General features: G+C 42.6%; 1 protein-coding gene across 1 annotated transcript in view; it reads left to right on the top strand.

The window, feature by feature from the left end:
• Positions 1 to 13,046, top strand: part of STIM2 (stromal interaction molecule 2) — a 72,244-nt gene that overhangs the window by 31,109 nt on the left and 28,089 nt on the right. Inside the window, exon 2 of the mRNA XM_035112120.2 lies at positions 2,714 to 2,844. Coding sequence (XP_034968011.1) covers positions 2,797 to 2,844 — 48 coding nt within the window. The 5' untranslated portion in view covers positions 2,714 to 2,796. The remainder of the gene's footprint in view (positions 1 to 2,713; positions 2,845 to 13,046) is intronic.

The following is a 13,046-nucleotide window of genomic DNA, read 5'->3' as shown; positions in this document are numbered from 1 at the left end:
CATTGCCAAAGACAGTAATGGTCCAGCAGAAGTAAGGCCATGTGCCATCAGCGTATTGCTGAAAACTTCCTCCAAAACTCTGGATAGCCCCCTCAGTGGTTTCATGTTGACGTTAAACAGCATGGGGGATAAAATTGAATCCTTAGGAACCCACATTGAGAGCACCACAGGGCTGAAGAGCACACCCCAAGCGTCACCCTCTGGAAACGATCATCCAAGTAGGACCAAAACCACCACAAAGCTGTGCCACCCACCCATAACTTGGACAGCTGCTCCAGAAGGCTATCATGATTTCAAGATGCTGAGAGGTCAAGGAAAATGAAGACATTTCCCCTGTCTCTCTCCTGACAGAGGTCATCATACAGGGCGACCAAAGCTGTTAATTAAAAGTTAATTATAGGGCTTCCGTTCTGGATAAGCTGTCATTTAATAGCAATAACTTAGATTTTCCTCTGTGGTATACAATATGTTTCCTGCAGGAAAATAAATTGAAAGCATGTTTAGGTTTGATGGCCTTGTCGGATTCCAAGAACTAATTTACTCAGAATGCTTAAATACTTCTACTTTCCCCGGTTTTCTGCAGAATCTTTTGTGGGGGAGAATGCTTTGTGCTGTGCAAGGAAATTCAGACAGGTCATAACAGCACAGGCTGTCATAAGAACATACAAAGACCTCTGCTGGATCAGACCAAGGGCCTTTCGGATCCAAAATTCTGTTCTTATAGAGATGCCTATGGGAAGCCCACAATTTCTGTTTGTGGAGGAGAATTAAGAAGGACTGGTGGCACCTAGTAGTACAGTCGGGTAGCTGCTGGCGACCCATTGGTACCACCTCACCGCTGCCCAACTTCCTCTTTAACTGCACAGCAGCTTCTACTTCCTTTATTTGCATTTCTGGCATTTCTACCTCCTCTTGTCCCCAGCTCTCTGCAGGGAGATTCCACTTAAATTGTTCTGCCCACCCAAAACATAGTATTATAGGATGAAGAATCTTGGACCGCTTCTAGTCTATTGTAATGGGTGCTTCCAGCAAATTTGTTCTACACCCTTGCACTCCACATTCTGTGTGGACTTTCCCACCCACCCCACACACTATTGTATGTTTGTATGAAAAACACACATGTTAGAGAAGCTATTAACAGCCGCTTCCCAGTAATAAGTTATTTTGTACTTGCTGCCTTTTAGTTTGTTACCCCTCTTTATTATTATTTTTTCCTTTTCTTTTTGAAGTAACTTTTATTGTATTTTATAAACAAGGATCATAGGAATAATAAACTGTATAAATAAAAAGACCAAGAAGTTATTTGTACATCGCAAAAATAGCGTAATAAATTTGCAATAATATCTACAACATATGATTTATTATTAGTGGTCAGTGTACAAGTCTTTGATTTAAATAAACCAAATGGAGTGGATTAAATAAAAACAGCAAGTGGAAACAGGATAGAACTGCTTGACTCTGTTTGGTTTAAAGCTTTCTATCTTTATTATTAGTAGTAGTAGTATTCACACACTCGTGTGTGTGTGTGTACACACAAGAATTGCCACTCATGAGGGTCATTCTTACCTGATTAACATGTGGCTGAAGAAGAGGCCAGGGATTTGTTGAGCAAAACCTATGTTAACTTATTCAGCCTGTGTGGTCCAATGTTCTTGTACGCTCTGTAGTGGCATTGTTGTGAAGCATTTCCCATGCTATACAGGAGAGTGTGAATTGCAGGTCCTGGCATCTTGCTCACCAATCCCCACCCCACATAAATAAAAGACCACTAAGACTGGTTTGGATCGAAAAAGGCCACAACTTTATTGAATACAAATGCAAGAGGTTTGGCTTGGGCATGGGGCAATCAAAATACTTCCGGCCTGCCCACCGGAAGTGACGCGTAGGTCAATCCAAGCGGGGTGGGGGTCCTAAGACTTACATCAAATAGTGTGACCCCCACAGGGACCACCATCTGGGTAGTGCCTTCAGCCCTGGCCCTGGTGGGCATGCGGACATGTCCACTCCCCCCCCCGGATCCCTTTAATGGGATACCCCAGCATTTGGAAGGGCAGGTGGAGACTACAACCTCCCCTCCATCCAAAACAAAGGATTGCCCCAATGCCCAACCCAGTTGTGATGATTGCTATGAGGTAGGCAAAACCACCGGGCTAGAGCCAATTTGCCTGGTCGACAAATTCGTACCCGGCCCCATAAAATGGCAACCACCGTAGCCACAGCAAAGTCCTTGACTATGAGCTTGAACCAAGGGTGGGGAATAACGATATGAAGGAAAAGCCGGTAGGACTCCAGGTGAGGGATGTTTAAATGGCTGGGGAGCAGACCCGAGGGAAGTCTTCCCGCTTCGTCAGCTCCACATCCTGACCCAGCCCATGTCCAAGCCTGCATCCCCATTTGCCAAACCGGGATGCAAGCCAGGATCCAGCTTCTGATAGGCGGTGGGCGCTTATGGCTCCGCAACCTTTCAGGAAGGGGCACTGATGTCATGATTCCCTTGTTGCGGTCCCAGTGGACCTCTGCCGTCCTGCAGTGCCACCACACCGAAAGGGTAAGCGGACCTGGGCCTATGATAGTTTAGTAGCATGGAACTTAGGCCCTACTATTATGAATTGAGATTTATAAGTCCTAAAAACTTGTAAGTAACTTTTCATTTTCTCCATTTCCCTCTTAAAGCCCAAATTTTTAAGAATTGTTTCTGATTTTTGTTCTTTAGATCCTTGCCATTTACTGAGTCCACCATGTTTCACTGAGGAAGATAAATACAGCCTGGAAGCTCTTCGCACAATTCATAAACAAATGGATGATGACAAAGATGGGGGCATTGAAGTAGATGAAAGTGACGAGGTACGTGAAGAAAATATATTACTCCGAATATCTTCCTTAAAAATGGAATTTTGTATGAAAGGGAGCACATAAACAATTGACTTACCACTGTTTTGTTGTACCCCTTGCAGCTATGGAGTTTATGCTTTACATTAGTGGTGTGGCTTTTCTGGAAAAGTTTGAACCAGAAATTTTGCTGAGACTCTACAAATGATCTAATTTACCTGTATTTAGTAATCAACGCGGGTGACACTGTGAGTTAAACCACAGATCCTAGGGCTTGCTGGTCAGAAGGTCGGCGGTTAGAATTCCTGCGACGGGGTGAGCTCCCGTTGCTTGGTCCCAGCTCTTGCTAACCTAGCAGTTCGAAAGCACGTCAAAGTGCAAGTAGATAAATAGGTACCGCTCCAAGCGGGAAGGTAAACGGCGTTTCCGTGTGCTGCTCTGGTTCGCCAGAAGCAGCTTTGTCATGCTGGCCACATGACCTGGAAGCTGTATGCCGTCTCCCTCGGCCAATAATGCGAGATGAGCGGCGCAACCCCAGAGTCGGTAATGACTGGACCTAATGGTCAGGGGTCCCTTTACCTTTAGTAAGCAAAACTAGATACTTTGAAACTTCCATACTCATCTAACCTCGTATTTACAATTGTCGTCCGTTCATTGTTACTAATGCACTTGCAAAGAAGAAAATTTTGCTTACCATTTATAGTCAAATATATTGAAATAGACCAATTCAGCTGTCTATGAAACATATCAGTCCTTTTGACGATTCTTAGTTGAAAGCTACCATACTGCACAGAGGGAGCCTTGCCAATATAATGATAGTTGCTTCTCCAAAGAAGCAGAAACTATGAGAGAGTAAACAATCTTTACACAACCATAGTGATGTAAAGTATTATGCCAAAATAAGTGCCAAGTTTTAAGACTAAATAGTAATCTATATTTTAGCAGACTAAGTATTTTGATTTACTTTGCAATAAGAAAATGTTACCGAATTCTATTGTTAGTAAACTGTATGGAGATTATTAGTGAAGTAGAGGACAAGGGAAATGGAAGAGAATCTTACTGGATTTTCTGTGCTTACTTCAACAAAGCACAGCTTTTAAAAAGTTTTGAGTAGGAGTGCCAAGTCTTTAGCTTATACAGCTGTCCATAGTGTATTACTGTCACTGCTTTTCTTACCCTGCTACAGCCGTTTGCTTTTTTCATATATAATTTTGCATCATATCACTTAATAGGAAACTCTATATCCATGAGCCTCTTTAAGGATCTCTAGTCTATTTAAAAGTTTTGTTAGCAGGCCAAGAACATGCTTTCTTTAAAAACACCAAATTAATGTCTACAATTTAGTCATGTTAAATTTTCAAAATTTAGCCATACTTTGGATGATAACTATTTGGCATTAAAAACAGGGCTGTGAAAAGTTTGGCAGTTCAGTGGTAACCAGTCCTGCAGAGAAAATAACACATGGACTTTTTATAGCATAGGGATTGTGAATGTTAGTAAACATTTGGGGAGAATCTTACACATTTTCAAGTGCAATTGTTACTATAACTCTGGAAAAGAATAGCACTGTGCCCGGTGGGGAAGTGGAAAGTTCAGTTGTAACCTGTAGTGCAGAGAAAACAACACAGAAGTCTAAACACGGACTTTTTATAGGATAGGATTGTGAATGTTAACAAACATTCAGGGAGAATATCATGCATTTTCAAGCACAGTTGCTACTATAACTCTGGTGGGGGAAAATAGCACTGTGCCAGATGGGGAAGTGGGAAATGGTCACATTCATTTTAATGCTGTCAGAAACAAAGTTGCACATTTAGGAATACAGAATGTAGGGCAGGGTACAGGAAAGCTGCCGATGGTACGAACTTGACCCTTACTCCTCGGTCTTGAGCATGTCCTGGCCTCCAGTGTAGCAGTCACTATGAAAGGCAGTAGAAGGTGTGAATTGCTCAGCTGCTTCTGCTCCTCTTGATTTAGGGCAGCTTGTATAACAAGGTTGGAGGTGTAAGGAAGAGGCATTTCGAGTCCTTCCCTCTCTCCCATGCTATGGACAGACTTTATGCAAAAGCAGACTAGAAAAAGTGGGGTGAACTTAAATGCTGTATGTTTTCAACTCGTGCCACAGAGTATAAATGACTATTTTAAGACACAGTGGTACCTCAGTTTAAGAACAGTCCTGTTGATGAACTACTCGGTATAAGAACTCTGCAAAACTGGAAGTAGTGTTCCGGTTACTGAACTTGACCTCGGTCTACGAAGGGAAGCTGAATGGTGGAAGGGCACCAGCTGCGGGAGGCCTCACTAGGGAAAGCGCGCCTCGGTTTAAGAATGGCTTTGGTTTAAGAACAGACTTCTGGAACGGATTGAGTTTGTAAACCGAGGTAGCACTACCAATTCCTGGAAACTGCAGGAAGGCAGACTGCTCTTATGTTCAGGTCCTGCTTGCAACTGCTAGGCATCTGGTTGGCCACTGTGACCACACAGACTAGATGGGGCATTGATCTGTTCCAGCAGGCTCTTCTAACTGGGTTTACTGAGCATTTGAGCAGCTTTTATTGGATAATAAAAACAAGTCACAAATGGATGTCCCTTATGTATGTAGTTGGTAGAAGGTATTTGGGGAAACATATGTCTGAGGCTCTGGAAAGCTGTCTCCCAAGAAGAATCAACAGTCTGACTCTATAAAATGGGTTCATATACAGATTTCAATGCTGCATTCAATGTGTGACTATTAAGGAAAAACAGTTAATGCTTATTACAATGAACATTTATTGATCCAAATTGAGCTTGGAAATGGCCACATTGCAATTGATTTTTCTGGCAATAGTGCTCATGTGACAATACTACTCCAATTCAATACAATTGTGTATTAAACCTTTTATTTAAGATTTTTTGAAAACCTAACTCTATGTCAGGGGTCGGCAAAGTTTTTGTGGCTTGGGCCGGTTCACGGTCCTGCAGATGTTGCAGTGGGCATGTGCAAACACTATTTCTGGTGCAGAGGAGGTGTGTGTAGCTTCCCATTGGCTGCAGGAGCTTCCTGCAGCCAATGGGAAGCACAGCCAATTGGAAACTGGCAAGCATCGCAGAAGGCGGTCCCTGCTCTGCTCCGCGCCAGTTTAGCATGGCGCACTGGAGCTGACCAAGCGGGGGGCGGGGGTCCATGGGCCGGTTAAACGACCCCCATGGGCCACTTGTGGCCCATGGGCCTTAGGCTGCCGACCCCTGCTCTATGAATTACATATCAAATGAAGAGAATCCGTTGGAAACATTTAGCAAAACCTACATAGGAGTGTTGGAATTTTGTCCTCCAATCATACTAAAAAATTGTTTTCAGCTTTCATAGCATGTCTTAATGTTGCTAGATTTCTCCTACTTTCATGGAACTTGGGTTGCAGATAAAAATAATAATCCTAAGCAGCTTTCTATCGGCCATCCAACTAAAACAACTAAAAAGCACAAATTAAATTGACAAAGCAGAACCCCATACAGCATTAAAAATATATTACTCATTCAACCTGGCTAACCCTGCCAAAGAGATGGGTAGAGCCCATTCCATTGATTTAGCTGAAAGGCTGCTCTAGTTGGCTTCTCTCTGTGAACTATTTACATTTCATTAGAAGTTTAAGAACTGGTGCCTAAGTTTGTTTTTTCCTTTTCCCTCTCCATCTCTGCAGATGGAGAATGTCTTGATTTTAATCTGTGTATGCCACTTACCGTAATTGTGTTTATTATTAATTATTAATAATGAAAGCAGAAAATTGTAAATAATTATTTAAAATGAAAAGTTTTAGGGTTATAGTCAATGCTAGTCCTACTCAGAGTAGACATATTGACAAGCCCCTCATTGGGGGCAAAGATTCCTGCATTGCAGGGGGTTGGACTAGATGACCCTCCTGTTCCAACTCTACAACTTGATGCTTCTATTATATTAATTAATATTAATATTAACGGGCATGACTAACTTAAGGTTTTTTTTGTCTACTCTGAGTAGCACTTAGTTGGAAATATCCCTTAACCTGTCATCTTAAAAAGACAATATTTGTGCCTCACAGATCTGCTTGGGAAGTTATTCCACAGACAAGGTCCAACACCGTAAAGATTGTGTTTTTGATGGCCACCCTTCTAACCACTAAAGCCTGGCCCACCTGGAGGGAGAATCCATGAGGGAGGGAGAAAACTGGGTAGGCACAACTACCTCTGTACCAAGCTGTTTAGAGCATTAAAGCTTCTTTAATTGTGCCTGGAGTAACATTGGAAGCCATTGATGAGATCAGGGCCGTCTCAAGCATGTCGGGCGCCCTGGCGCTGTGGTGCGGGGATCGCTCCGGCGCTCCCGCCCCGCTCTGTTTCTTGCCGCGGCTGGTGGGCGGGGTGCAGTACGCAGCATGGTTTCCGCGCGGCTCTGCCGCCCTGTGCCACCCAGACTACCCCTAGAGCCGGCCCTGGATGAGATTGGAAGACGGATGGGATATTTAGGCTAGCACATTCTAGTTCATAATCTAGTTGCTATGTTCTGAAGAGCTAGAGGTTTTCGGACAGTCTCCAAAGGCAACCTCCTCTACCACACTAGTAATCTAGTTTGAATAAATGTATAAAACATATATCTGTCTAGGAAGCGCCTGGCTGGTAAATGTGCTCGCCTCACTGGATTTGAGCATCTAGTGAAAGTGCTAGATCGTATAGGATCCTGGAGATGCATTGAGGCTGCCTGCTCTTTAAGGGTGAGTGCAACTCCATCCAGAACAGCTCAGATGTCATGTCCACAGCATCCTGATCTAGATTAAGCCTCAGTTTCTTAGACCAGGGCATTGTTGATTCTTGGCACCTGTTCATCATTTCCACTGCCTTTCCTTGTTCAGATGAAAAGGAGAAATAGCATACTAATGGTCCCTTACTCCAAATCTCAGAAAAATCTCACCCAGCAACTCCACCAACATTTTCAGTAGGATAGGGACTGGACTAGAAGCATGGGGAACACATAGCAGTGAACTACTTTTCCTCAGCACCACTTTCTTGAATACACCCACCAGAAAAGAGTAAACATACTCATCCCAGAGAGGTGGTCTCGAAAGAAACCTTTCATACTGAGAAGCAGCTGCAGATTCACACCCCTGTCCTTATCCTTTTGCATGCCACCCACAGAATGACCACGGCAGTTTCTGTGCCACATCTGAGCTGGAAGCCATATTGAAATGGGTTCCACGTAATCAGCATCATCTACAAATGCCTGGGCCACATGCAGCTGAGTACTGTGGCCCAGAAGGAGAGAATTGCAACACAGCAGTTGTTGCGGTTGTCTAAATCCAAACTTCAGGGGTTGTAGTCTACAGCTCTTTGAACACCTTGGCTATAGCCTCCAAACAAATGCAACCTGATTTACTCCTGTAGCACCCTGTATTTGGACTGCATCAAACATCTAAAATAAAATGCATCTGAGGCAAGCAGTGTTACCTGTAGAAAGAGGTTTTGGAAAGAATTTGTGGTGGTGTGTTGAGGGTTCTACTTGATCCACTCGAGTCTGTAGGGCACCTGTTTTCAAAACTAGTCCCCTGGAAGTCCTTGTGCATTCACCTCCACAGATTAGGCTCTAGAATGAACCATAGCTGTCAAGTTTTCCCTTTTCTCGCAAGGAAGCCTATTCGGCATAAGGGAATTTTCCTTTAAAAAAGGGAGAACTTGACAGCTATGAAATGAACTCTAGCTTGTGCTCAGGCAGTTCTGAGTTTTCCATTTGCAGTAAAGCCATCATTCCAATTGTTTCATGGATGCTAGGGATGCCAACAAGCGGAATGAACTCTGTCCAGTGGAAAGGTGACTTTAGATGTGATTGTTTCTGCAGACTGAATCACTTAAGCATTATACAGATTGACCTGGACCACCTGCCATATCAACAGGAAATTGCATCAGAGATGTTAGGAAACCATCTGTGTGAACTTGCCTGCCACCCACTCTGTTATCCTTCAGGCAGTAGATGAAAACTGTTCTGTTATTCTAGGCTTAGAGTGACATAAAATAACTATGTTGTTAATGAATTGTATAAGCTACTATTTAGGTTGATGCTGTTTGGAGCTTGATTTATTTTGTACTTGTGCTGTACTTGTGTTAGTCTTATGTAAAAGCTTCTTGGAGACTGCTGATTGTATGGTGGAGTATGAATCTTTTTTTTGAAAAATTTAATCCCCTCTGCATTTTGCCATTCTTCGAGCCGCCTAAGAAAAGTAGTCTGAGTGGAAGAAGAGCTGCCTTTGGTATTGCATTCTAGGACCATTAGAAATGTTCCTGGACTTAAATCCAAAGCAACTTAATGTGCTAGTGAGAAATTACATCACAAATATTGAGGATTTTAAAATTTAAAAAGTGAGGCAAAGCTTCATTTGCAGGCTGGTTACAATTGTGAGGCATTCTACATTCAGCTTGATGTGTTTTAACTGACGATTTAAATGATCTCTTTGTCTCTTGGAAAGCCCATTTTCATAAATGGTTGCTGTTATTGCTGACTTGCCAGGTAGGCTGTTTTTTTATGCCTCGGGACTACGATCCCAAAAGGTGTTTTTCTTTTGCAGCAACTAAATTGACTAGAGTAAGAATGTAGATGTTGGTATCAATATGACAACATTCCAGTTTAGGAGTGTGATCCCAAATATTTCCAAGCAGCATTGAACACTTTGGTTTGCATTTTAAATTTGGGGGCTTTTGAGGATACCATTTCTTTTCTTTTCACAAAGACTATTTGCTAGAACAAGACCAGGCTTGCCAAATGAAAGTAAGAACATTTTACGTAAAAGGAAGTGTCCTTGATGGTTGTTTATGCTAGAAGTGATGAGCCTTGTTTTCAGGAGACCCAACTTCCCCAATCCTTTTTCTGTGGTTGAATGACTGTGAGTATTGTGAATGTTTGGCTGCATTCATGGTGTTTTCTAATACAGAGCAAAAGCATTTGGATATTTCCCCCACACTTACTGTGAAAGGCTGCTCAACATCACATCGGAGACTATTTCCACTGGCTCAGTTATGGAGGCTGTTGTCTAGCACCGTCCAAATTGGTAGCAAAGATCAGGTTCTTTCCCCATTACATCTTTAAAACTAGAGAGTGCCTGATCTTTGCTACCAGTCTGGGCATGCAGAAAAAGGGAAGCTACCCGTATTTTTCCTTGCTACTCTAATATACATAAGTTTCTAAACTTATGTCCTAGAGGTTCATTGGAAAAAAAACTGAATTTTTGGCTGGCTCTACCTGTGAGCAGAGTGAGGTGGTAGGAGGACTCTACCATTTTAGATTGTGGGTGGGAGAATTAGCCTTTTAAACATTCCCATTTTTTTAAAAAGCCGTCTGCAGATAGTTGTTGTTTTTAAATCAAAGGGAGGTTTCAATCTGTGCCTACTAGTTTTGCAATTCCAAAGAGTTGAATCTTGCTAAAGTACCAAACCAGGTTTGAAAATGATGTAATTAGGATCTCCAGGATTTTCTGGTGTAACTTGGGATTTAAAAACTTGCTTTGTATTCCTGCCTTAAAAAATTCAGTCAGGAAATGATTATACAATTATAATGGCAGCATGTATGTTGCTTGTTCAGAAGCTGGAGATGAAAAAAACTAAATTATTTGGAGCACATTAGCTGCACTGCTAAAATTGATACATACTTTGCAAGTCTATTCTTGTTCTCGTGAGACTTACTGGCAACTTTAGATTTTAGAAGAATGCAAGCCTCATTATAAATATTTATTTCTTCAGAGGTTCCAATAAAAAATACTAGAACCAGGAAGAATATAATGTTTCCCATGCCAAGGTGTGTCTGTTTCCATTCAACGGTTTTTTTGGGGGGAGATGTGCGTGCATGTGACATCACATGTGCATTGTGTGCGTGACATCACGTGTGCAGCATTTGTGATGTCACATGGTGGGAGGAGGCCTGATGGGACCCTGCACGCCTTCTGATGGGCTCAATGGGGCCTGCTGCGGCTGCAGTCAAAGCAGTTTCCCAGGGTGTGGCTGCTGTGACATACTGAGAGTTTCTAGGAGCCACAGTTTAGTGCAGGGTGGGGACCAAAGGTGGACAGACTGCCCCAGAAGGAGCATGATGTGTTCCCCACCAGAGGTACTACCCTCTTCCCTAACACCCAATACACTTCTATAAGGACACAGGTGGCGCTATGGTCTAAACCACTGAGCCTCTTGAGCTTGCCAATCAGAAGGTTGGTGGTTCAAATCCCTGCAACAGAGTAAGCTCCCGTTGCTCAATCCCAGCTCCTGCCAACCTAGCAGTTTGAAAGCACGCCAGTGCAAGTAGATAAATAGGTACTGCTGGGGCGGGAAGGTAAATGGCGTTTCGGTGCACTCTGGTTTCCGTCACGGTGTCCCATTGCGCCAGAAATGGTTTAGTCATGCTGGCCACATGACTTGGAAAGCTGTCTGTGGACAAACGTTGGCTCCCTCAGCTGAAAGCGAGATGAGCGTCACAACCCCACAGTCTGCTTTGGACTTAACCGTCCAGGGGTCCTTTACCCTTTATCTTTACCTTACACTTCTATATAAGGTTATATTCATTCATTCTTAGCTGAAATCATATATGTCTTTTTAAATTCAGTTCATTTGGCAGAGTATAATGAATACTATCAAAAGTGTGCATGCACACGAAAGCTCATACCAAAATAAAAACTTAGTTGGTCTTTAAGGTGCTACTGAAGGAATTTTTTTTATTTTACTTCGATCCAGACCAACACGGCTACCTACCTGTAACGAATACTATCAATATATTTAAATCAAATAACTCATAGAGGATATTCATCCAGTTCTTTAAAATCTAGGAAATCAAGAAGGTCTGTTTCTTTGCCAAATCTGGTCACTAATGTTTCTTTCAATTTAAGTCAGTTCAATGTGTTTTAAGTAAGATCAAAACTTACTCTATGTAATCCAATAAAAAAATAAAAAAATCCTTCCAGCAGCACCTTAAAGACCAACAATTTTTTTATTTTGGTATGAGCACTTCTTCAGAAGAAGTGTGCATGCACACGAAAGTTCATACCAAAATAAAAAAACTTAGTTGGTCTTTAAGGTGCTGCTGGAAGGAATTTTTTTATTTTGTTTCAACTACGTCAGACCAACATGGCTACCTACCTGTGACTAGAACTATGTAATCCAAGGTGATGAAATTTCTAACTCTAGCTTGTACAGTCACAGCCAGTGCATGCCCAAAATGTTTATAAAGTCTCTCAAGTTGATTTATATATGTTTAGTTTAATTGATTCAATGTGACAGTTCCTGTGTTTAGTGACAATTTTATCGGTGTACGCTGTACAGTTTTGGCCTGGAAGAAACAGAGGTTACGTTGCGCAGGAGTAATGCTTGCAAGGAGTAATGTCAAATATGTTTCCCGAATAAGCTGTCAAATAGTAATCTTATTTCTATCAAGGTCAAGGCTACGTAAAGAGTTAAATGTCCATATCTACATCACAATCTCAGTTGGTAAGCTTTACTTAATGCTTCCGTTTCAACAGAACTGTAATCCATTGTTTTAGGCAGTCTCCACATCCCTGACAGGTTTTATGTGTTTACTTAAACAGGTTTCAAACTCTCTTCTTTCATGCAGCCAAGGACCTTTCCTTCAGTGTCTCAAATGCTGCTGCTGCAGCAGCCTTTCCTTGCAGCCTCCCTGTTTGCCAAAGCGGCCTGCCAAAGTAGCAAGCTAAATGTATTCCTCTGACAGTGCTGCACCCCAGCAGCTTCCCATACTTTTAAAGGCAGCCCACTAGATCCCAGATCCACCATGAAGGAGTCCTAGGGAGAAATAACAGCTCCTTCTCCCCTGTGTCTGGGAGAGTTGCATCCTCCTTTCAGAGGCAAAGGAGAGCAGCACAGCTTCCACAAGGGGTTGGGGGATCAATGTTGTTAATGGAGCCTCCCTCCCTCAGGGTCAGCCCACATCCTTCTAGGTCCCTCTCTGGTTTCAGATTTGTGCTGTCAATAACTTGCTGTGCTGTGCTTGTACACACATGATGATGAATTGAGTCCAGTACCAAAGCAAAAAAAGCCCAATTTAAAGGATTACATAAACAGAATCTAGTCCAGGCATCCCCAAACTAGGCCCTCTAGCTGTTTTGGGACTACAATTCCCATCATCCCTGACCACCGGTCCTGTTAGCTAGGGATGATGGGAGTTGTAGTCCCAAAACAGCTGGAGGGCCAAGTTTGGGGATGCCTGATCTAGTCCATTGCTG

Source organism: Zootoca vivipara, chromosome 9, assembly GCF_963506605.1.
Source record: "Zootoca vivipara chromosome 9, rZooViv1.1, whole genome shotgun sequence".
NCBI lineage: Eukaryota > Metazoa > Chordata > Lepidosauria > Squamata > Lacertidae > Zootoca > Zootoca vivipara.
The sequence above is the reverse complement of the archived record's forward strand: the minus strand, read 5'-3'. Positions and strand labels throughout refer to the sequence as shown.